Source organism: Brachyistius frenatus, unplaced genomic scaffold (assembly GCF_029030835.1).
Source record: "Brachyistius frenatus isolate BFR_SWC_R1_liver_20210118 unplaced genomic scaffold, ASM2903083v1 Contig_151, whole genome shotgun sequence".
Lineage (NCBI taxonomy): Eukaryota > Metazoa > Chordata > Actinopteri > Embiotocidae > Brachyistius > Brachyistius frenatus.
Genome location: NW_027210750.1, coordinates 317070 through 337975, shown reverse-complemented (window position 1 = coordinate 337975; position 20906 = coordinate 317070). Strand labels below are relative to the sequence as shown.

The 20906-nt window shown below is 44.3% G+C and overlaps 2 protein-coding genes and 1 pseudogene across 2 annotated transcripts; all 3 read right to left on the bottom strand.

Annotated features, from left to right (window-relative positions):
* Nucleotides 1-147: 147 nt before the first annotated feature.
* On the bottom strand, nucleotides 148-20895 carry LOC138631261 (myosin heavy chain, fast skeletal muscle-like). Its single transcript, XM_069716091.1, is given in 19 exon segments — nucleotides 148-1103; nucleotides 1393-1527; nucleotides 1624-1719; nucleotides 1804-1908; nucleotides 2755-2925; nucleotides 3020-3145; nucleotides 3241-3359; nucleotides 3362-3434; nucleotides 3646-3954; nucleotides 4036-4160; nucleotides 4246-4411; nucleotides 4507-4690; nucleotides 4776-4972; nucleotides 17464-17582; nucleotides 17673-17799; nucleotides 17894-18283; nucleotides 18367-18457; nucleotides 18910-19241; nucleotides 19334-20895. Coding segments are annotated over 19 exon segments (3036 nt in total). The 5' UTR covers nucleotides 19481-20895; the 3' UTR covers nucleotides 148-1079.
* LOC138631215 (myosin heavy chain, fast skeletal muscle-like) lies at nucleotides 5089-10112 on the bottom strand. Its single transcript, XM_069716020.1, has 17 exons — nucleotides 9909-10112; nucleotides 9186-9329; nucleotides 8926-9082; nucleotides 8408-8435; nucleotides 8175-8286; nucleotides 7604-7696; nucleotides 7441-7504; nucleotides 7267-7365; nucleotides 7068-7171; nucleotides 6852-6990; nucleotides 6687-6775; nucleotides 6359-6535; nucleotides 6131-6276; nucleotides 5964-6054; nucleotides 5485-5874; nucleotides 5258-5384; nucleotides 5089-5129 (listed from the first exon to the last, which is right to left on the bottom strand). Exons 1-17 carry the CDS (start codon nucleotides 10110-10112, stop codon nucleotides 5089-5091), a joined length of 2205 nt encoding a protein of 734 aa, XP_069572121.1.
* On the bottom strand, nucleotides 13157-16542 carry LOC138631263 (myosin heavy chain, skeletal muscle-like; annotated as a pseudogene).
* Nucleotides 20896-20906: the final 11 nt, after the last annotated feature.

Genomic DNA, 20906 nt, shown 5'->3' with positions numbered 1-20906 from the left:
CACCGTCCTACTGCATTTATTTATCTGCCTATAGAGGCACTGATCTTTACCCGTTTTATGATCGAAATATGGTCTATCAAACACGGGACAAGTTGAATTTTTAAAACATTTATTATTATTATTATAAAACTAGAAAAAAGCAGAGAGAATAGACGTGAAACTGAACCAGGACAGTGAAGGCAACTACAGAGGTGAAAATAAAGACAGATCAGGAAAAATAAAAAACAGAAGAAATGATTGCAGATTTGGACTAAAAAGACCAAATACACGGCGAATATATTGCATGTGGATGAAGTTGCTGTGATCAGGTTTATCAAACTGATTAATCAGGAACCCTCTTTTTATCAGGAATATCTCATCATTTTTATTTATTATAATTTAAAATTCCCAAACAAAGCTTTAACTCACTCAATTTGACGCAACAAACCAGATCCAGTAAACCTGGAGCTGTCGTGTTCCCTGAGGGAGTTTCACCTGTCTTGTTGAAACATAATGCATACAACTAATCTCACATGGTTATTCTACCTTTGATTAGATGTTAAATGGCCTTTAACTCCTCTCTGCAGCGCCCCCTGCTGGGCGTTTGTTTACATGAGAAAACAAGTCTTGTCACAATTAAATGTAACTTGTAGGCTACAAATGTGTAAAATGTCAAGTTAACACGTGGTAACTTGCTTTTCTGTTTTTATTACAACTCAGTGCATGTGTGTAACATTTCTGCAAACATTTTCTTTCACTGCCAGAAAAATGTGTTTTCATGCAGATAAATAAATGAAGTAGTTTATGGGGAATATATTTATAATGGTGCCACAGTGTCTTCAATTTAAGCCATTAACCTCAGAGCTCGGATGTTTACATGAGAAGTTATTAAATGATAAGGTGGTAAAAATAATTCATTATTTAGGAATATTAAAACTAGTGTTCTGAAATTCATGCTTCTGATTGTGTTGTAACTTAATTTATTTTAGTTAAGGTTTACTCAAATGTCTTAACATGCTGTGATATAAATATGAGAAACTATAAAATACCATACGTATATTTGATTTCAATACAACATTTGTATCCACCGGTGTCTGCCGCTACTCGGCCTGTCCCTCTTGTGCCTGGGAAAAAAAAAAAAAAAGTTTGCTGTTACAGAATTTTGAACATTAGTATCGATCATAGAAGTAAAAAAATTTACTTACTGAAAAAAGCACTTTAAAACTCCACTGAGGAGTTTTAGGACTTTTTTGTCCCAAAACTGAAGAGTATTTAATCACATTTGTTTTGCTTATATATACAGGATAAGTGTTCAACTTGAATTGTGTATCCTATGATAGAAGAGTGGTCACGTTATATCCCCTTTATGTTGTTATGGGAGCAGCTAGACAATAAAATACAGAGCTACGGCACCTTCGTCCCTATTTCGCGGGTCTTGGCTCTCATCTTGTTGGCCAGAGATTCGGCCATGTTGGCTCGCTCCTCGGCCTCCTGCAGCTCCTGCTGCACCTTCCTGAACCTGGCCATGTGCACGTTGGACTGCTCCTCCTGAAAGGCCAACAGTTGTTTTTGTTTTTTTAGTGCACGGTTGATCCGACACCTCACCGTTTGTATCCCAGCGTGCATTTGTGCCGATTCGCTCACAGCTTCTTCGGCGTGCCGCTTGTAGGCTTTCATCTTGATCTGGAGTTTGTCCACCAAATCCTGCAGCCGGACGTTGTTCTTCTTGTCCTCCTCCGACTGGAAGAAGTGAAGACGGGACACTGAAAAACACACTCGGTTCGATCGTTCAGTAAAAATAAAGAGAAAAGTCGTTGTGTGTACCTGATAGGTGAGCTCTTTGACCTTCCTCTCGTATTTACGGACTCCTTTGATGGACTCGCTGGAACGTTTCTGCTCGGCGTCCAGCTCGTTCTCCAGCTCGCGGACCTGAGGACGAGTCAGAGGAGGGTTTTTTTTTTTTAATGTTTTACAGTTAAAGAGACTCTGTGGCTTTTATTGGGACTTTTGCTGAATTGTTTATGTGTAAAATACAACTTTAATAGGCTGTCAGCACTGTTTCATGCCCAGTTTATTCTGCATTAGGTGCTAAATCTCTTTTTTTGGATCTACCTAATTGTGGTCTTACTGTGGTCAGCGCTAACTAAATGCTGGTAGATTTTTTTTGGGGGGGGCCACTTGGGGGAAGCAGAAACATGTTTGACACCTTCAGCAGTTGAAGAGCAACATCATTATTAATTTGAGGTCGTGTTTCCACGCTCTGTTTTTGGTCTCCACCAACTCCAGATAGAAAAATCTCCCTCTTGATCTGCTAAATCTTAAACTATGTTCCTCAGATCATCTGGAACTGCGTCCAATAGCTGGAAAATGATGAGTCAAACTCATGCAAATTCATAACGCAACACACATTTTCTCCATTTTAAATGTTATTGCAATTTTTTTAATCTATTTTTTTTTACCATAATTGCCTCACGTAGACGAGGATAACAATGATGCATTTCGTTGTTTTGGGACAGTTTTGGTTGCCAAAGTCTTTATAGGTCTTGTCTTAATAATGCATCCATGCAAACATCAATTCTATTCCATCCGAAAGGTTAAAAGATGATGTCACTGCAGGATGGCAAACATAAATGAATCATCTATTCTGATGCAGATCCTGATCGATTAAATAAAACGTAAAAGTCCTGTGATGAAATGTTTGTTTGCATTTTTATGTTCCCTCTCAGCGTGTGAGTGTTCCTGTTGTCCGGCTGTAACCGGATGCCGTCCGCTCACTTTGGCCTCCAGCTTCTGCAGCTGCTTCTTTCCGCTCTTCATGGCCAAGTTTTCGGCCTCGTCCAGGCGGTGCTGCAGGTCCTTCACCGACACCTCCAGGTTCTTCTTCATCCTCTCCAGGTGGGCGCTGGTGTCCTGCTCCTTCCTCAGTTCTTCGGACATCATGGCGGCCTGGAGGTTCGCCACAACAGAAGCGGTGATTTTTTTAAATTTATTTCACGCGATAAGAGCGATAAGAAATAACAGCCTCGTTAAAGCACCTTACATCGGTCACGGCTTTCTTGGCCTTCTCCTCGGCGTTCCTGGCTTCTTGAACGGCTTCCTCGACCTCACAGTGAAGTTGAGTGGCGTCGGCCTCCAGCTTCTTCTTGGTGTTGAGGAGACTGGTGTTCTGTCAAAGAAAAAAAAAAAGAAAAGACACGTGACTCATGAATCCCATCGGACGTGATTGCTCTTCGGGTCGATGCTGAATCGGCGGTAGTTTACCTGAGAGTGCAGAAGTCCAGCGCGCTCGCTGGCGTCCACCAGCTCCTGCTCGGCCGTTTTGCGGCTCCTCTCCGTCTGCTCCACGACCGCCCGGAGCTCCTCGATCTCCGCCTGCATCAACGCTCCATCGCGGCCACCTGCTCCTTCATGTCGTCCTGCCCCCTCACTGAGTCGTCCGGGTGGATCTGAGCGTCCTGGAAACGGGATTTACCCTCAATCAAAGTAGCTTCCAATTCGCAATGGGAAGAAAGTCGTCTTTACGTCAAATATTTCATTGATTTCATGATTTATTTCCAATAAACCGATACACTTTTTAACGATAGAAAATACAGAGCAAAAATACTTTCTGTCAAGCATCGTTCTACGTTAACGAAGTAGAACTCGGTAACGCGAGATGTTTCGTACCTTCAGCTGCTCCTGAACGTTCCTCAGCTGTTTCTGGGCCTCGGCCGCCTGCCGGTTGGCGTGGCTCAGCTGGGCCTCCATCTCGTTCAGGTCTCCCTCCATCTTCTTCTTCACCCGCAGCGCGTCGCTCCTGCTGCGGACCTCGGCGTCCAGCGTGGCCTGCATGGACTCCGTCACCCTCTGGCTGTTCCTCCTCAGCTGCTCCATCTCCTCGTCCTTCTCCGACACTTTCCGGTCCACTTCGGCCTTCGTCTGGTTCAGGTCCATTTGCGCGCGCAGGATCTTCAACGACTCCTGCTCCAGCAAGGCCTTTGAAAACATCACCATGGTTACTTAAATCATACTTCATACTTAGTCATTTACATTCAGTAGATCTTGAATAACTTGTACCTCGGCTTCCTCCAGCGTGGCCTGCATGTCGTATTTCTCCGTCTCCACGTGCTTCTTGAATTTCTCCAGCTCGTGAACGGACTTTCCGGTCTCTCCGAGTTGTTCCGTCAGATCTGAGATCTCCTCTTGTGTTTTTCAAAGACGGAGGTTGTATTTAATATTTTAAAATAATGCTTCTGGAATTTAAAAAAAAAATAAGACGTCACTCACGTTGCAGGTTTTTATTTTCCCTCTTCATCGTCTCCAGGTGATCCAGGGCCTCTTCGTACGAGTTCTTCAGTTTGAACAGCTCGGTGCTCAGAGACCGGGACTCTTTCTGCGTGCCTTCCAGCTCCGCCTGAGACTCGTCGAACTTCTGCTTCCACTCGGCGAGAATCTGAACTCAACGAATGAACGTTCAGCCAGTGGCGGTACAACACAAAATATAAAGGAATGCAATGTCGTATTGAGTATAATTATCAATGGAACTACCTTGTCGAAGTTTCTCTGCTTCTTGTCGAGGGTTGCGGCCAAGCTGTTGGACCTTTCCACGTCCACCATCAGGTCCTCCATTTCATTCTGCAGTCGCTGTTTGGTTTTCTCCAGCGAGGCGCACTTCGAATTCACCGCTTCGATTTGTTCTTCGGCCTCCTGCAGACGCTGGGCGAGCTTTTTCCTGGACGGAAACAAACCACCTTTTAAAAAAAAAAAAAAAACAGGCGTCGGTTTAATGGCGGATGTAACGTCCTGTTTTTGTTTACTTGGCCTCCTCCAGCTCTTCGGTGCGCTGGATGGCGTCCGTCTCGTACTTGGTTCTCCACTGGGCCACGTCGCCGTTGGCCTTGGAGAGGCAGCGCTGCAGCTCGGCTTTGGCCTCCTGCTCCTCCTCGTACTGCTCGCGGAGGAGGTCGCAGTGGTGACGGGACGACTGCAGGCTGTGAGCCGGAGCGTTCTTGGCCTGCAGAATAAGACACGGAAACGAAACGCTGACAAAAAGATAAACCAGAAAAGTGTCGGTCTTTGTGAATGTGAGCTCCGACTACCTTCGTCTCCTCCTCGATCAGCCGTTTCAGCTCATCGATCTGCGTCGTGAATCCCTGCTTTCCTCTGGTCAGCTGGGAAACGAGACTTTCTCTCTCTTCCATTTGTTGGGAAATTTCAGCTGCAGCAAACAAAACAAGGAAATAGATTCGTGATGAAGGTCCAAGTTTGTTAATCGTAATAAAAGGAGGAGTGAGATTACCGTTCTCCGTCTGGAAACGGGCCATCTGGTTGGTGAGTTCTGAGATTTGCCTCGTGTTTTCATCGCTCTTCGTCTTCATCTCCATGAGCTGATCTTCCAGGGAGCGACACGTCTTCTCCAGATTTACCTGGAAGTAAATAAACCGACGCAAAATTCACATGTTTCGAGCAGTTTTTGGTCCCAAAAAACGCTTCAATTTCAATTTCTTTTTTAAAAATAAATATCACCTTTGCTTTTGCGACCGTCTCCACGTTGCCGGCCATGTCGTCGACCTCCATCTTCAGCTCGCTCTTCTCCTTCTCCATCTTCTGCTTGACGCGCTGCAGGTTGTCGATCTGCTCGCCGAGCTCGGCCGCGCCGTCCGCCTGCTTCTTGCGCAGCGCGGCGGCGACGGACTCGTGGAGCGGCGTGGACTCCTCCAGGTCGCGCCGCAGCTTCTGGAACTCGGCCTCGCGCTTCTTGTTGAGCTCGGCCTGAGCGGCGGTCGCTCCGCCGGCCTCCTCCAGCCGCTCGCTGATCTCCTCGATCTCCCTGGACAGGTCGGACCGCTGCTTCTCGATCTTGGCTCGGACCGCCCGCTCGGCCTCGACTTCCTCCTCGAGCTCTTCGGCACGAGCCTGAAAAAGAACAGTGGACGTGCTGTCGTTCGAGGACAGCTTATCAATGTCAACCTGATTAATGTTCGATTCTAAATGTGTTTTATTACGTGGAGTTCCTTCAGCTTCTTCTGGAGCTGGTTGTTTATCGCTTCCTCGTCTGCTATTTTGCTGAGCAGCTGGTCGTTTTCAAACTCTTTCCTGTGAAAAGAAGATGAGAAATTATTCTAAATTTAAGACCTCGTTCGTGCTGCACAGGATCGGTGCACGAGCTCACTTCTTAATCTTGTCCTCAGATTGCTGCTTGTCATTCTCCAGGTCCATCAGGGACTCCTGCGCGAGCTTCAGGTCGCCCTCCAGCTTCCTCTTGGCTCTTTCCAGGTCCATACGCACCTTCTTTTCTTGCTCCAACGAACCCTCCAGCTGTAGGAGAAAATTTCTCAAAGTTAATTAAGATGTTTAGTTAAAAAAACTGTTTTGTTTTTTTGTCTGCACAGACACTCACGTCATCCACTTGCTGCTCCAGCTTGGTCTTGGCTTTGGTCAGAGAGTTGACTTTGTCTTCCTCCGCCTGCAGGTCGTCCAGCGTCTGCTGATGGGACTCTTGCAGGGCTTTCTTCTCTTTGGTCAGTTTGGTGATGTTCTCGTCCTGACCGGCCAGCTCCTCCACAAGGTTTTTAACCTGCAGCAGGTCATAAACAAGGTCAAATGGACAACTAGAAAAAAAAAATTCAATCTGGGGCAGTGGGTTGTCCAGTATTCATTAGGGTGGCGGTTCGATCCCCCTCCTGTCCACATGCCAAAGTGTCCTTTGTCCTATGTCGTTACCGGACCAAAAACACAACTCGCCACTTAAATTCCCTCTGAAATGTGAGCAGGTCAGCAGAGTTCAACCCCATGAGGAAAGCCACTTTGTCTGCCCCTGAGAGACGAAACAGGAAGTCCTTAACGTCGCCCAGGCGTCTTTATCGCTTGACGACGCGACCGAAGGGACTCACCCTCGGTGCCGTCGGGCTCCGCCTGCTCCTCCCGCTGCTTCTGCTTGAACTTCATGTTCCCGTAATGCATCACGGCGCCAGTCAGTTTGTAGATGGAGAGTTTTTCTTCGTGGGTGAAGCCCAGGACGTCGGTGGCAGTCTGGTAAATATACGTAAATAATCAGCTGAAGTGTGCTTTACGCATCCATTATGATGAAAAGTGACGAGTCAGCTCACGTCTGTCGCCAGCAGCTCCTCTTTGTCGTCGATGCTGGCCACGCTGATCTGCCCCTCACTGATCATGGGGAAGTCGTACGGGTTCGTGGTTATGAGGAGCATTTCTGTGGAGAAACACAAAAAAATTAAAAATAAAACAACTTTTTATTTTTTAGATTTAGTCTTAAAGCGACATCGCTCTTCGAGTAGCTCTGCTTACCAATGAGCTCCGGCTTGTGCCCCGTCAGTATCTGGTAGAAGATGTGGTAGCTCCTCTCTTTGGACAGCTGGAAAGACACTCTGGACTTTTCCAGCAAATCTACACGGGATTTACAAGCAGCGATTAACAGCTGCGAGTACATGGTTTAAATATTGATGTTGGAAAGACACTTACAGGTTTCAATATCAGCAGAAGCCAGTTTGCCTGTGGTGCCGAAGTGAATTCTGATGAATTTACCCTATAAAATACAAAAAAGAAAGAAGTATGCTTAAAAAAAAGAGCCAGTCTTGCACCATTTTGTGTGCCGTTAAAAAGTTTGATCCATTTCAGTACGTACAAATCTGGAGGAGTTGTCGTTCCTCACAGTCTTGGCGTTCCCAAAGGCCTCCAGCAGGGGATTCGCTGAAATGATTTGATCTTCCAGGGTCCCCTGAAATACAAATTCAGCTCCATCAGAATCACGTTTTCCTTATTTATTATTATTTTTTTTTAGTATTAAACATCTTTAATCTCAGAAATCAGAATTGCGACTTCATGTTTCTTGAAGCTCTACGATTTTATTTATTTTTTTTTTTGGGGGGGGGGGCTTTTGGGCAAGAAATTCCACATTTATATGAAAAAAATGTCATGCAACTGGTGTGAAAGGTCACACGACCAGCTCAGTTTACTGGAGGAAGATGTCTTCCTCAGATCTCAACAAAATTATGTTTTGTGCATTATATTATTTAAAAGTCTACAACTGATCAATATGTGAAATATACTCCTGCATGTAAGCAGTGTTTTGTTCATAAGAGGTTTAAATTTGGTCACTCTTGACTATAAAACTTAATATTTAACTTTTTTTTTTTTTTTAAATCAAAAAGGGTATTAAGTTTGTGCACGAGGGAAGCTGCAGGTGTTCCCTCGACCTGCATTTTGCCGGACGACTGCTCCTTCTTGTCGCCGCCGGCCACCGCGATTGTCGCGAAGTATTGGATGACGCGTTTGGTGTTGACCGTCTTTCCTGCACCGGATTCTCCGCTGTGAAACACAACACAAAAAACACCTGAAAACAACCCATAGAAACACACCTGATTTATTTTTATTTTTTTTATTGTTTGAATTTAAAGACACAGTTTTAGCATTTTTGCAGAAGACTCACGTGATCAGGACGGACTGGTTCTCTCGATCTGTCGGAGACAAAGTCAAATGAGGACAGATTTACCTCCATTTAACTAACAAAGTATCTACTTAAGTATAAATTTAAGGTACTTCATTATTTTCTTTTTAATCTACTTCATACTTTTACTTCGCTACAAATCAGAAGCAAATATTGTACTTTTTACTGCATGATGGTTGTTGACAAACATAATTATTAGTTGCTTTACAAATCAGGCTGTATTTAAAGAATATATAGGTAAATGAAAGTTATTTTACAGCACATTTATTTTCATAATGTAAAATTTCCTGAAAAATGTCATAATTTCAGCTTCTTAAACGTAACAATTTCCTGCTTTTCCCTTTAATTATGTTCACGTTATTTTTTTAATTTACTATCCATCACTGCACATCTGGAAATATCTGACATTGAATATCAACATCTGTCGCTGCTTAAATAAAGTCACCAGCGGCCTTTATAGTCTGTTAAAATAATCAACAAACTCGTTGAAACTTTCTCACCTGTCAGCATATTTTGATACGCGTTGTCAGAAACGGAGAAGATGTGCGGCGGCGCCTCTATCCTCTTCTTGCCCCTGTAGGCCGCCACCACCCGGGGGTCGTACACCGGCAGCCCCTTGTACGGGTTCACCGTGACGCAGAAGAGCCCGGAGTAGGTCTGCAAGGGGGGGAGGAAGACACGTGATGAAGAGGAGGGAGGAGGAAGAAGACAGATGAAGAGAGAGAGAGGAGGGGGGGGGGGTTTCCTCTGATTAACTCACATAAATCATCCACGCTGCGTAACGCTCTTTGAGGTTAAACAGCACGGCGGGCTCGTTCAGGTGCGTCATCATGGCCATGTCCTCGATCTTGTCGTACTTCGGGGGATTCATCGGGTGGCAATCTTCCTCCTTGACTGTTACGGTCTGGAGGAAGGAAAATGAGGCGAGACGAGGAGCGTGATGTCGATCGGAGGTGGCGGCGGGACGAAAAGAAAAATGACACAATATAAAACGAAATGTGCGAGTAATACGTGAATCCAAGTCATGAAACCCGTTTTTAAAGCTCCAGTAAACGTTTGATGTGTATTATTGTTGCTCTAAAATGCAGCTGTAAGAGAAAACCGCATCACTCCAGATTTAAGCTCATATCTCGGTCATTATAGGGTCCCAACTGTTCGTGATACATCTTGTTTTTTACAGGACAGTCTGGGCTATCCAGATCTATCATCATTTGATTTGATGATACTCACAAATCTTTTACATTAGTCTTCATAGCAAAGGGGAGAAAAAAAAATCGCCTCATGAAGTTGTGATGTTTTTAACATGTATCTCACCATATAAAGCTGGCAGTAGAGATATCTTTTCATAATTGTGTGGAGGAGATTGTCTAGAATCTGTCAACATCTGAACCATGTCTGTAGGACACTGTATGACTCGGCAGTTTAAAAAGTCCCGTGCGGAGCGCCCGGAGGTGATAAACGTCGGTGATCCTGGATGCTTCACCTCGTCAGCTGCCGTCTTCTCGGTGACCCGGTCGCCGTCTCTGTTCTGGATGACGCCTTTGATGTACAGCTCCTTGGCGTCGGGAAAGAAGCAGGCCGTTCTGGCGTCGAAGGGCCGGTTCTGGGCCTCGACTCGCTCCTTCTCGGATTTGCGGAGGAAGACGGCCGCCGGCCCGTACTGGGCCATCTCGGCATCGGAGCTCATGGTGAGATCTCCAGGAAAAAAGGAAAAAAGAAAAAAGTTACATTTTAGTCCAAAGTTTCTTGTACTAATGAAGTTTTTGGTGTCGTACTCACCGGGTCACCGGGTCAGAGCCAGAGATTCACAGCGCTGCAGGTCAAATACAATGAAAAATAAAGCAGTGGACGGACAAGCAGGCGGGCGGACGACGGATCTCCTGACTGGACGTCGGCAGGACGGCGACGCTCCTTTTATCGAGATGCTAAAGCGAACCGGACGCTCCCAACTTGGCAATGTCACCGTTCGACTGTCAATCAAGCCGCATTATCGATCTGTGCTCGACACTTAAATATGGCACAGGATCTTGAGGTGGTAATCGGAAGATGTCGGCGGCGGCAGGCGATGATCCTCCAGCCCTATTTTTACATGCCTTTCATTCTGTCGGGGAAAATGTCTCCGGCTGCTTGATGGTTGTCCCGTTTGCCGTTCGGGCAGAAACGACGCGTCGCATTCGACGCACGATGAATCGATTATTAATAAGTGTGTTTGTGTTTATTTAGAGTGAATTTATCACTAAATTATATGTAAACTGTGTTTCTACGATGCTTCGTGACCTTCATCCTGGACTCGAGGACCACCTGCTCATTCACCTCCAAAGAACCTTTGTTTGGATTAAACCGGCGAAAACTCCAGACACGTCACCGCAATGTCAAAGATTACTAATTAAAAGAAAACACAATAGTTTATGCTTTAAGGCCAAACAATTTTCTATGAAGGAATTTCACAGAATTTGACCTTCATTTTTTTTCATTCTGCAGCAGATACATACTTAAAATATGTGTCTTACCTTCTATTGTTTAATTAGGGTTAATAATTAATACTCAAATTACTTCGTTCTCAAGCCAAACTACAATTTTATTTTATCTTCATGGCGTACATGTCTTATTGTATATTTTACAATCTCGATTTTATTCTGTCAGGTTTGTTTCTTTTTTATTATTAATCTATTTTACTTATGCTGCTGTAACACAATATTTTCCACTCGTGGGATTAATAAAGTATATCTATTTATCTGTCTATGCCTTTCAATTCAAAAGTTGACTAAAATCAGTCCTGTATTCATTATTTTAGTGTACAAACAATAATTAAGTGAGAAATAAAGCTGTGAATTGTTAAAAAAGAAAAAAGAAAAGAAAAGAAAATTGTATAAAGGGAACAGAATGGGGCCAAAGATTGAGCCCTGTGGGACGCCATCCATTAAACCTGATGGAGGAGAAATCATGTGCACCAAATTTAATCCCAGATAAGACTTTAATCTTTTGGGAGGGGGGGCAAACACCTGGTGACAGACACGGGATATGAATTTTCTGCTGCTTTTTAATTAAAATGATATGGACATTTATGTATATAATATACATGTTTCTCGATGTACGTGATCGCCAGCCCACCTTGAAGAGAACTCGTCTGGTTTGCCTGCCGTGTTAGCGAGTTAACGCGTGGAGTGTTTCCGGCGTGTGCGTGAACATCAGAGGCGGCTGGAAACGCACGGCGACCTGCTCTGTGCCGCATTTAGAAAGAAGCCTGGGAAGAGCGTCTGTAACTTAATATCTCATCGTATTAGTCGGAGGAGCGCACGGAAGCAGGTGTGAACAGCAGCCCGTCGGCGAGGAAATAAATCACATCGTCTCCTAACGTGTGACGGTCGGAGGAGCAGTCGGCTTATGATGATAATGAGAATCCCACTGAGCAATAAAATCAAAGCTTGAATTTGCATTTTTATCTCTTTGTAGTTGGTTTGCTTGTCTTTTTTTTGTAGATTTTTTTCAAGTCGCTTTTGTCCCTACAGCTGTTGTTATTTTGTTTTTTTTCTCCTGAGTCATTTTGTGTTTCTTCGTGGGCTTATTATGTATTTGTAGTCATTATGTCATCATTGCATTGTCTCTAGTTATTTTGTGCCTCTTTGTTTTTGTCTCGTTTTTTTGTGCCTATTTTCGAGTCTCTGAGGATATTTTGCGTCTGTAGTTGGTTTGTTATTCATTGTCATTTTGTATCTTTTTAATAATTGACTTTACTTTACTAATAAGTCACTTGTTTTTCTAGACACTTTGTGTCTGTTTGTGGTCATTTTGTGTCTAAGTTTTATGTTGTGTCTCATTTTATGGTTACTTTTTATCTATTTGTGGTTGTTTTGTGTGTCTTTGTGGTCATTTTGTGTTTTTATGTTATATTTTGTCTCAATGTTGCCATTTTGCATCTATTTGTAGCCCCTTTACATCATTTTCTCATCCGTTTGTGTTTCTTTGGAGTCGTTTTCAGTCCCTTCCTACCGAGGCCCCTGGTCCGGGGGCCCCGTGACTCTTTGGGCCACTCGTCCTGTGGCTGTTCGGCCTGTTTAGTAACGACTCGTCATGTGCGAGGTGAGTGAGTGACCCTTAACGATATGTTGACAAGGAGCTGGTGGACACACCGTTTGTCCCCGTCTGTCCACTTAGTGTCCCATTTCTGTCTGTGCTAACAACAAACTGTCAGCTCCTCAGGTCGTCTTCCTTCCTCCTCCTCTTCCTCCTCCTCTCCTGGAGGTTACCTTCAGCCCTCGTACGTAACCCTCCCCTGCTGAAAGTCACAGTAACTCTAACCCTGCTTCACGGGGATTTTAACAAATGTCATGAGCGGATCAGCTGCTGCCGACGACTGCAGCGCCGACAGCAGTGAAAAAGGTGGATTTTTGGACATTTTTTCTTTGATGCTGCTCTGCACAGCAACACGTTCTCATTCAGACATTTTCATCTCATCTCCTGCGTCTTCAGCTGCAGCTGCGAGCCGACACTAATATGATTCTTACGGTTGAATTAGTGAAGAGCTGCAGCGTTAACGAACAGATTTTCATCATCAGCTGTGTTTCAGTCGTTCGTTTAAATCACTTCTCTTCATTTTATCGATTTGTATTCAAATCTGAATTTTGTTTTCCAGATGTTTTGCCACCATTAATGTTTATTAGTATTTTTTTTCTTATTTTGTTGTTAGTAGAATGAAAACAGAAATAAGGGTCAGACTGTAGGTTTTTTTTTTTATTGGTACAAAGCAACAGTTGATGAACATGAATAAAGTATCTCCATCTCTTGGCAGTCGATATTTCTGTTGCAAGTAACTTATAAATATCAGCCTGTGAACAATTTCTAAAAGATGATTTGTTCTCTTTTGTGAGCCTTTGACATCCCAAAAATATCACCTCCTGTGTTTCTTTCATGATTAAAAAAATTACTTCAAAAAAATAAAATAAACAGAAGTCTGTTGAATTTTTCATGTTCTAGCATCCACTTTTTCAGCCTTTTGTTTTATAATGACTGGATGACGTGACATGAAACACGTTGAGAGCATCGACGGGACATTTATAACGATTCAATTTGAGCTGTAAATTCACAAACATCCCGCAGCGCTCGACGGACACAAAGACCCTTCATTACAGCATTTTTGTCTGTGTCTCGGTAAGAATGAGGTTTCAGTCCATGTCAGTTCATACATAACTGCCGTGTCGGCACTATTCCTGGACCACGTCAAGCTGTCTGTGTTTATTTAGCTCCGACTGAACTGATCCCAGGATTAAACCGCACAGATGCTGCAAATACGCAGGATTCCTTCTTGTGAAAAAAATAAATCATCTTTTAATCATGTAAAACTGACAGATTTTCAGAGGTGGAGGAAGAATTCACATCCTTTACTCAGGTTCGGGCACCGAAAATGTAACTTCAATAAAAGTACGTACAGGAGGAACCAATCAAATGTCACACAAAGCAGCTGTTTACTGTCGCAGCTGGCTGAGGTGAACATATCTTTAAACCGGTTGATGATGATGGCGTGAAACGTCATCACAGTTACCCGGAGACCAGAAAGTGACACAGATACATGAATTTTAGAGGTTTGTTTCAGTCCGAACCTCAAAAACATCAACAAACAATTAAAGCCATGCAAATATCTCTTAAGGAAAAAATCCCCCAAATCTTCACATTTGAGAAGCCGGAATAAAAATCTAACTTAAATGACAATCAAAAAAATAAAGCTGCAGATTTGTTGCACTTTTCTGCCACTCGATTGTTTCATCTCTGATTGTATTTACTGTTGAGTAATTGATATTCCAGAAATATTTATTTGGTTTGCAAAAAAAAAAAACGTAACAGTAACTTGGAACCAAAGCTGTGGTGTAACGTAGTTTAGAGAAAAAGCTCATAACGTCCCTCTGAAGTCTGGTGGACTTAGAAGTATAAAGTGGCCTGAAAATAAAGTACTCCAGTAAAATACAAGTACAAAAAGTGTGTTAGTTTCCTTTTTGTAAAAAAAATAAATAAATAAAAAAAAAAATGTTGTATATAAATTGGTGGAAATGTTCCTTTAAAGATGAAGCCACTTTTTAACCACGTTAAACTATTTAAAAAAAATAAAACAGCTTTTTTTTTCCCCCCGAACTGAAATGGAGAAATATTCTGTAAACGCGTTTTCACCTGCGTGTACTTCGACTCCTCTTTCGCCGCGACGTCGCGGCTCTTCGCTCTCAATTTGTTCAGCTGCGACTCGGCGACGTCGGCTCGCTCCTCCGCCTCCTCCAGCTCGTGCTGCACCTTCCGAAACTTGGCCGACTGGGCGCCGGTTTGTTCCTCCTGCGGGTAAACGACAACGATAACAGCTGGCTGCTCTTAAGAGACGACGACGACAACAACAACAACAACAACAACAACAACAACACCAACACAACCTACGTGTTTGTGTGTGTGTGTGTGTGTGTGTGTGTGTGTGTGTGTGTGTGTGTGTGTGTGTGTGTGTGTGTGTGTGTGTGTGTGTGTGTGTGTGTGTGTGTGTGTGTGTGTGTGTGTGTGTGTGTGTGCGTTTCCCTCACCGCCTCCTCGCACTGCCGCTTGTACGCTTTGACTTTCAGCTGCAGCTTGTTGACCAGATCCTGCAGCCGGGCCGCGTTCTTCTTCTCCTCCTCGCCCTGGAAATAAAAATAAAAAACCGTCCGGGGATCACGTCGGTTTTCTTTGGTCGGCTCGTGTGAATATCGCCGCAGGACGTCTCTTCACCTGACAACTGAGCTCCTTCATCCTCCTTTCGTACTTCCTCACTCCTTTCATGGCCTCGCCGGTGCGTTTCTGCTCCGCCTCCAGCTCGTTTTCCAGCTCGCGGACCTTCAAAAAAAACAGAAGAAAGAACGAAAGCGCTCAAGTTTAAAACCCTCCACTTCAGATCCCTCCGCAGGATGCTTCTGTGTTTTCTTCTCACTTTGGCCTCCAGCTTCTGCAGCTCCTTCTTCCCGCCCTTCAGAGCCAGCTGCTCGGCCTCGTCCAGGCGGTGCTGCAGGTCCTTCACCGTCACCTCCAGGTTCTTCTTCATCCGACTGCAGCTGCGTCAAATCGGCCTCCGTCTTCTTCTTGGTGTTCAGGAGACTCGTGTTCTGATTCGTCGAACAGCATTTAAATATGACACGTTAATGACAACAAGAAGAGGCGTGCAGATCCTGAGGAGAAAGTACGACTCATTTACAACAAAAAAAACATAAAAGGAAGAGGATTTTTTTTTTTTAAATTCGAAAATTGCTCCCAAAGTTAGTTTTATTTCCAGAATAAAAGAGGAAGCTAACAGAAAACACCTGAACCAGGGGAGGGTTGTGACACTCAGAGGTTTAAAGTCCTGCATTGAAAATGTTCTGTCAATAAAAGTATAATCAGGTTAATGGATTTAAAGGCTCTGATTTTACTTTTCGTGACTTTACTGTCACCAATTTATGAAATTAAAGGGGGCAAAAAAAAAATCCCAAGATTCTGAATTGTATTGTAAGTAATCAGTGACTTTAACAGTCAAATAATTATAATGGAATAAAATGTACAAAGTTGAACTGTAGCAGAGAAGACTCGAGTAAAGAACCTCAGATTTGTACAGAAATACAGTATTTGAGTAAAAATGACTCAACCTCAATGACTTAAAGGAAGTTGTTTGGAAACAAAACCAAATACTTCCACTTTTCCAAACCTTTTATTGACAGATTTGATGCCTTTATTCTCAGTTTATGCTCCGATGTTTTCCGTGCACTCACCTGCGAGTGCAGCAGCTGGATCCTCTCGCTGACCTCCATCAGCTCGTTCTCCGCCTGCTCCAGCGCCGCCCTGGCCTCCTCGTTCTCCGCCGCCATCAGGTTGTTGCGGCGCTCCGCGATGGCGAGCTCCTCCTTCAGGTCCTCCAGGCCGCAGAGGGCTTCGTCCAGGTGGACCTGCGTGTCCTGATGGGGAGGAAATGACATCATCATCACATCATCATCATCATCACCAGCAGCCCGACAGTCTGAGTGGAGAGTTCCTCCACCGACCTTCAGCTGAGTCTGCAGGTTCCTCAGCTGCTTGCCGGCGGCCGGCGTGTCCCAGCTGGACCTCCAGTTCGTTCAGGTCGCCCTCCATCTTCCTCTTCACACGCACGGGAGACCTCCAGGTCCGACTGGCTCTCCTCGTACTTCTGCTTCCACTCGGCCAGAACCTGAAGGAGGAGTAAAAATCAGCCTCTTTCTGAGGCGACAGAGGGGAAGAGGAAGAGGAAGAGGAAGAGGAAGAGGAAGAGAAAGAGGAAGAGGAAGAGGAAGAGGAAGAGAAAGAGGAAGGACTCACCTTGTCGAAGTTCCTCTGCTTCTTGTCCAGTATGGCGTTGGCTGCGTTGGACCTCTCCAGCTCCACCATGAGATCCTCCACCTCCGCCTGCAGCCTCTGCTTGGTTTTCTCCAGCGACGCGCATTTGACGTTCGTCAGAGTCTGTATTTGCTGAATGTTCACCAGCTGTGTCCGTCTGTTTTTAATCCTGAAAGATTCAGCTTGTTAGAGATTTTTCTCTTAGAACAGCTGTTTTATGAGAGCGGTGAGCGTGAACTGAAACCGTCAAGTTTTAGGTAAATAAACTAAATCAATCAATCATGAAACCAGCTGCCGTTTTGCTGTTTTTCAACTCTGCTGATCAATGAATTGACACTCGGCCTTACGTCATTTTTTAGTTTCAAGTAAAACTACAGAGCATCTTTAAAAAGCTAAAAAACTAAACTAGCTGTAACACTAGAGCTGCAGGTAATGATTACTTGATTATGAATTAATCTGCAGTAAACTTTATTGATTCATATTTGTCTTTTTTTTTTTTTAAATGTCCTCAATAGGAAGACCAGAAAATTATTGAATTCTTAGTTTGGAGAAGCTGAAATCAGAAAAGTTTAAAATAATGAGGTTTAAATAATGAATTGAACATTTTCAAATCAAGTTTCTTAACTTTTAATGATGTAAATTTCTAGCAGCGACTTCAAATCTCTTTTAAAACCCTTCTGTTCCTGAACATCAGGAGCCATCGAGCCTCTCACCTTAACTTCCTCGTCCAGGAGCCTCTTCAGCTCCTCCATCTGCTGGCTGCCCACCGACTTCCCTCTGCTCAGCTGGGAGAGCGCCGCCTCCTTCTCCTCCAGGAGACGGCTCAGCTCGCCTGTTCAAGAGGACACAAACAGACTCGTCTGTCCTTCTCGCAGCTTCTTTTTCTGTTTCTTATAATAAAGAATCATTTAAAAAAAGGTACCATTTTCTGTCTCCAGTCGAGCGCCGAGGCTCGTAGAGTCGCTGAGGGACCTCTGGGCCTCGTCCGCTTTGCTCTTGTATTCGTTCGTCTGGTCTTCGAGGCTCCTGCACAGCTTCTCCAGATTCGACTGAAACATATTGAGCGGCAGTTTTTTTTGTTTGTTTTTTTGTTAAAGGCCGTCAGAAGAAAAGCATTTCTCAGACCTGTTGGATCCTCCAAACCTTGCTCTTCAGGACGCTCCCCACGTTGCCGGCCATGTCGTCGACCTCCATCTTCAGCTCGCCCTTCTCCTTCTCCATCTTCTGCTTGACGCGCTGCAGGTTGTCGATCTGCTCGCCGAGCTCGGCCGCGCCGTCCGCCTGCTTCTTGCGCAGCGCGGCGGCGATGGACTCGTGGAGCGGCGTGGACTCCTCCAGGTCGCGCCGCAGCTTCTGGAACTCGGCCTCGCGCTTCTTGTTGAGCTCGGCCCGAGCGGCGGTCGCTCCGCCGGCCTCCTCCAGCCGCTCCGTGATCTCCTCCAGCTCCCGGGACGCGTTGCACCTCTGCTTCTCCACTTTGGCCCGAGCCGAACGCTCCGCTTCGATTTCCTCCTCCAGCTCCTCGATGCGAGCCTGAAAGTGAAGTTTTTAATACCTGGGTCGTTATATTAAAGAACATCGACTAAAATATTACGATAATCTTATAAATGACCCACCTGAAGCTCTTTAATCTTCTTCTGCAGCTGAACGCTGAGAGCTTGTTCGTCATCTATCTTACTCTGCAGGCTGCCGACCTCAAAGTCCTTTCTGAGGAAAAAAAGAAAGAGTTTTTTTAGTCCACATGATTTATGTGGATAACGTTTCATTAATACTGGTAAAGTTTCTCCAAAGAAAACTGCTGAAAGTTCAGTTTTTTTCAGTGTTCAGTCCACCATTTTGGGACATGTGCTTCTAATAACTTTTTGTACCTTTATTTATATGACCGTTTTCTTCAGGTACAAAATGAACGAGAAACATGAAGCAGGAGGAGAAAGAAGGAGGACGACAAAAACAGGAGAAGAAAGTGAAGCAGGTGGAAACGGGGCTAACGGTTTTCAGTCTTTATGCTAAGCTAAGCTAACCGCTTTAAAGAAAGCACATTATCCAAAATATGAAACTATCCCTTTAAGAAAGTCGATCTGAATGAATTTAAGTCTTGATCGTCATAAATTTCACATATAAAGCCCTCCGGCGGTGATCATTAAACCTGACGGACGTACTTCTTCAGTCTCTCCTCGGCCTGCTGCCTCTCGTTCTCCGGGTCCATGATGGTCTCCTGCGACAGCTTCAGGTCGCCCTCCAGCTTCCTCCTGCATCTCTCCAGGTCGGCGCGTACCTTCTTCTCCTGCTCCAGCGTTTTTATTTCCACACTTACGTCGTCAACCTGCTGCTCCAGCTTGATCTTGGTCTTCACCAGAGAGTTGACCTTGTCCTCCTCGGCCTGGAGGTCGTCCAGCGTCTGCTGGTGCACCTCCCGCAGAGCTCGGATCTCCTTCGAGGACTTCAGCAGAGTTTCCTCCAGCGCCGCCAACTCCTCCACCAGATTCTTCACCTGCAGAGAGAAGACGCCCCGTCGTTTAAGTTCTTGCGCGTTAGAAACACTGAACCCGTTTAAAAAAAAGAAAAAGAAAACTCGACGTGCACCTTGTTCTCCGTGGCGTATTTCTCCTTCTCCACTTTGGCGATGGTGAGCTCCACGTCATCGATGTCTCTCTTCAGCTCCGAGCACTCGTCCTCCAGCTTCCTCTTCTTGGCCGTGATCTCGGCGTTTATCTCCTCCTCCTCCTCCATCCTCTCGGAGAACTCCTTGACTTTGGCCTCCAGGTGGATCTTGCTCTTTATCAGGCCCTCGCAGCGCTCCTCGGCGTCGCACAGGTTCTCCCGCTCCTGTTGAAGACCGGGGACGAGGGTTTTTTTTTTCTTCTTCTGAAGTTTAGACACATCTTCTTATTCTGTTTTTTCTTGTGTAATTATTTAGTTATCAAAGGAGTGTAAACAAAGAAAAAAAACAACACTTGTTTTTACTTTTAGCTTTTTGAAACACCTCATGAGATCATCATCTGGAAGGCTTTTATTTTGAAGGAGTTTTTACAGATGCTAATTTGGCTTGTTTCTAAACTTCCATTTTTAAGCCTCAAGTCATGACATTTTAGCCGTCGCCATCTTTGGGGTTTTTTGGAGCCAGAAGTGACCATATTTAGATGAGATTGGGTCTGTCAATCAAACCGGACACGCCCCCAAACATGGCCCTGTTTGAGGCCTAATATCTAATTAATTGCTGGAAATATTTTCAGAAGGAAACGCTGATCAGAAGGAGGGAATTTATTGAATGACACCATCATGACTTGTTTTTGGAGCCAGCCACTAGTGGCCATCAGTGGTATTGCATTTAAAGGCACTTCTGCACTGGCTACGTCCATTTTTTTTTATAAATGTCCCCATCTGCCTCTGTCAGCTCCGTTATTATGTTTTTTTTACGATCTTTTTGAACGACTGCTGTGTTTTCTTTTCCAATCCCATTTCTAAAGGAGGAACCCGACAGGTGTGCAGGCGGAACAGACATAATCAAATCAATACCGGCTGGTGGCGAGATCATCGCTCCTCTCCGTCGTCTAATGAAAACAATTAATACACAGTTTAATGACAGATTTTTTTTATTTGTTTCCAAAGTGAAGGAAAGCATCCGTCTCCTCTGGTAAACTGAGGTTTTTTTTTCATGACGTCATCAATCAGCCTGTCCGAAAGCGTCGACTCGTTATCGGTGAACTCAGACGAAACAGATTTGCACTGACTAGAATTGATCACTTACAATATCACAGCACAAATGGTTGAATTCCCCCACATGTAGTTATTTAACATTAACATAAATAAAATGCATCTATCTTTAAGTCACTATTATCTCTCCAAACTCAAAAAGCCACAATTTAGACCTCATATTATTTTATAAACATAAGAGGTAATGATTTATTTGTTTTAAGAGAAATGAAACAATCTTGGTGAATATTGGTGTAGCGTCATTTATGATCCGTCCACTGGGAGTCTCCTCCTGATCAATACGATTTTATATTACAAGAAAGAAATATCCCCACACGTGTTGTATTTATTTATTTATTTTTTATCACAAAATCAAATGTTCTTTATCCTTCATGAATTTCCTTTTTGTTTGATCAGAAATCAGAAATATCGAGTTTGTGTGTGGTATTATCATTTCTCACGC

Bases quoted from the DNA above. Each gene is read 5' to 3' on its own strand.
- LOC138631215 (XM_069716020.1), bottom strand. From the start codon at position 10,112: ATGAGCTCCGATGCCGAGATGGCCCAGTACGGGCCGGCGGCCGTCTTC. The intron at 8,436-8,925 runs GTGAGAAAGTTT...TGTCTCCGACAG, and splicing joins GTATCAAAATATGCTGACAG to ATCGAGAGAACCAGTCCGTC. The intron at 6,536-6,686 runs GTCCGGTAACGA...GACCTGCTGCAG, and splicing joins AGTGGCGAGTTGTGTTTTTG to GTTAAAAACCTTGTGGAGGA.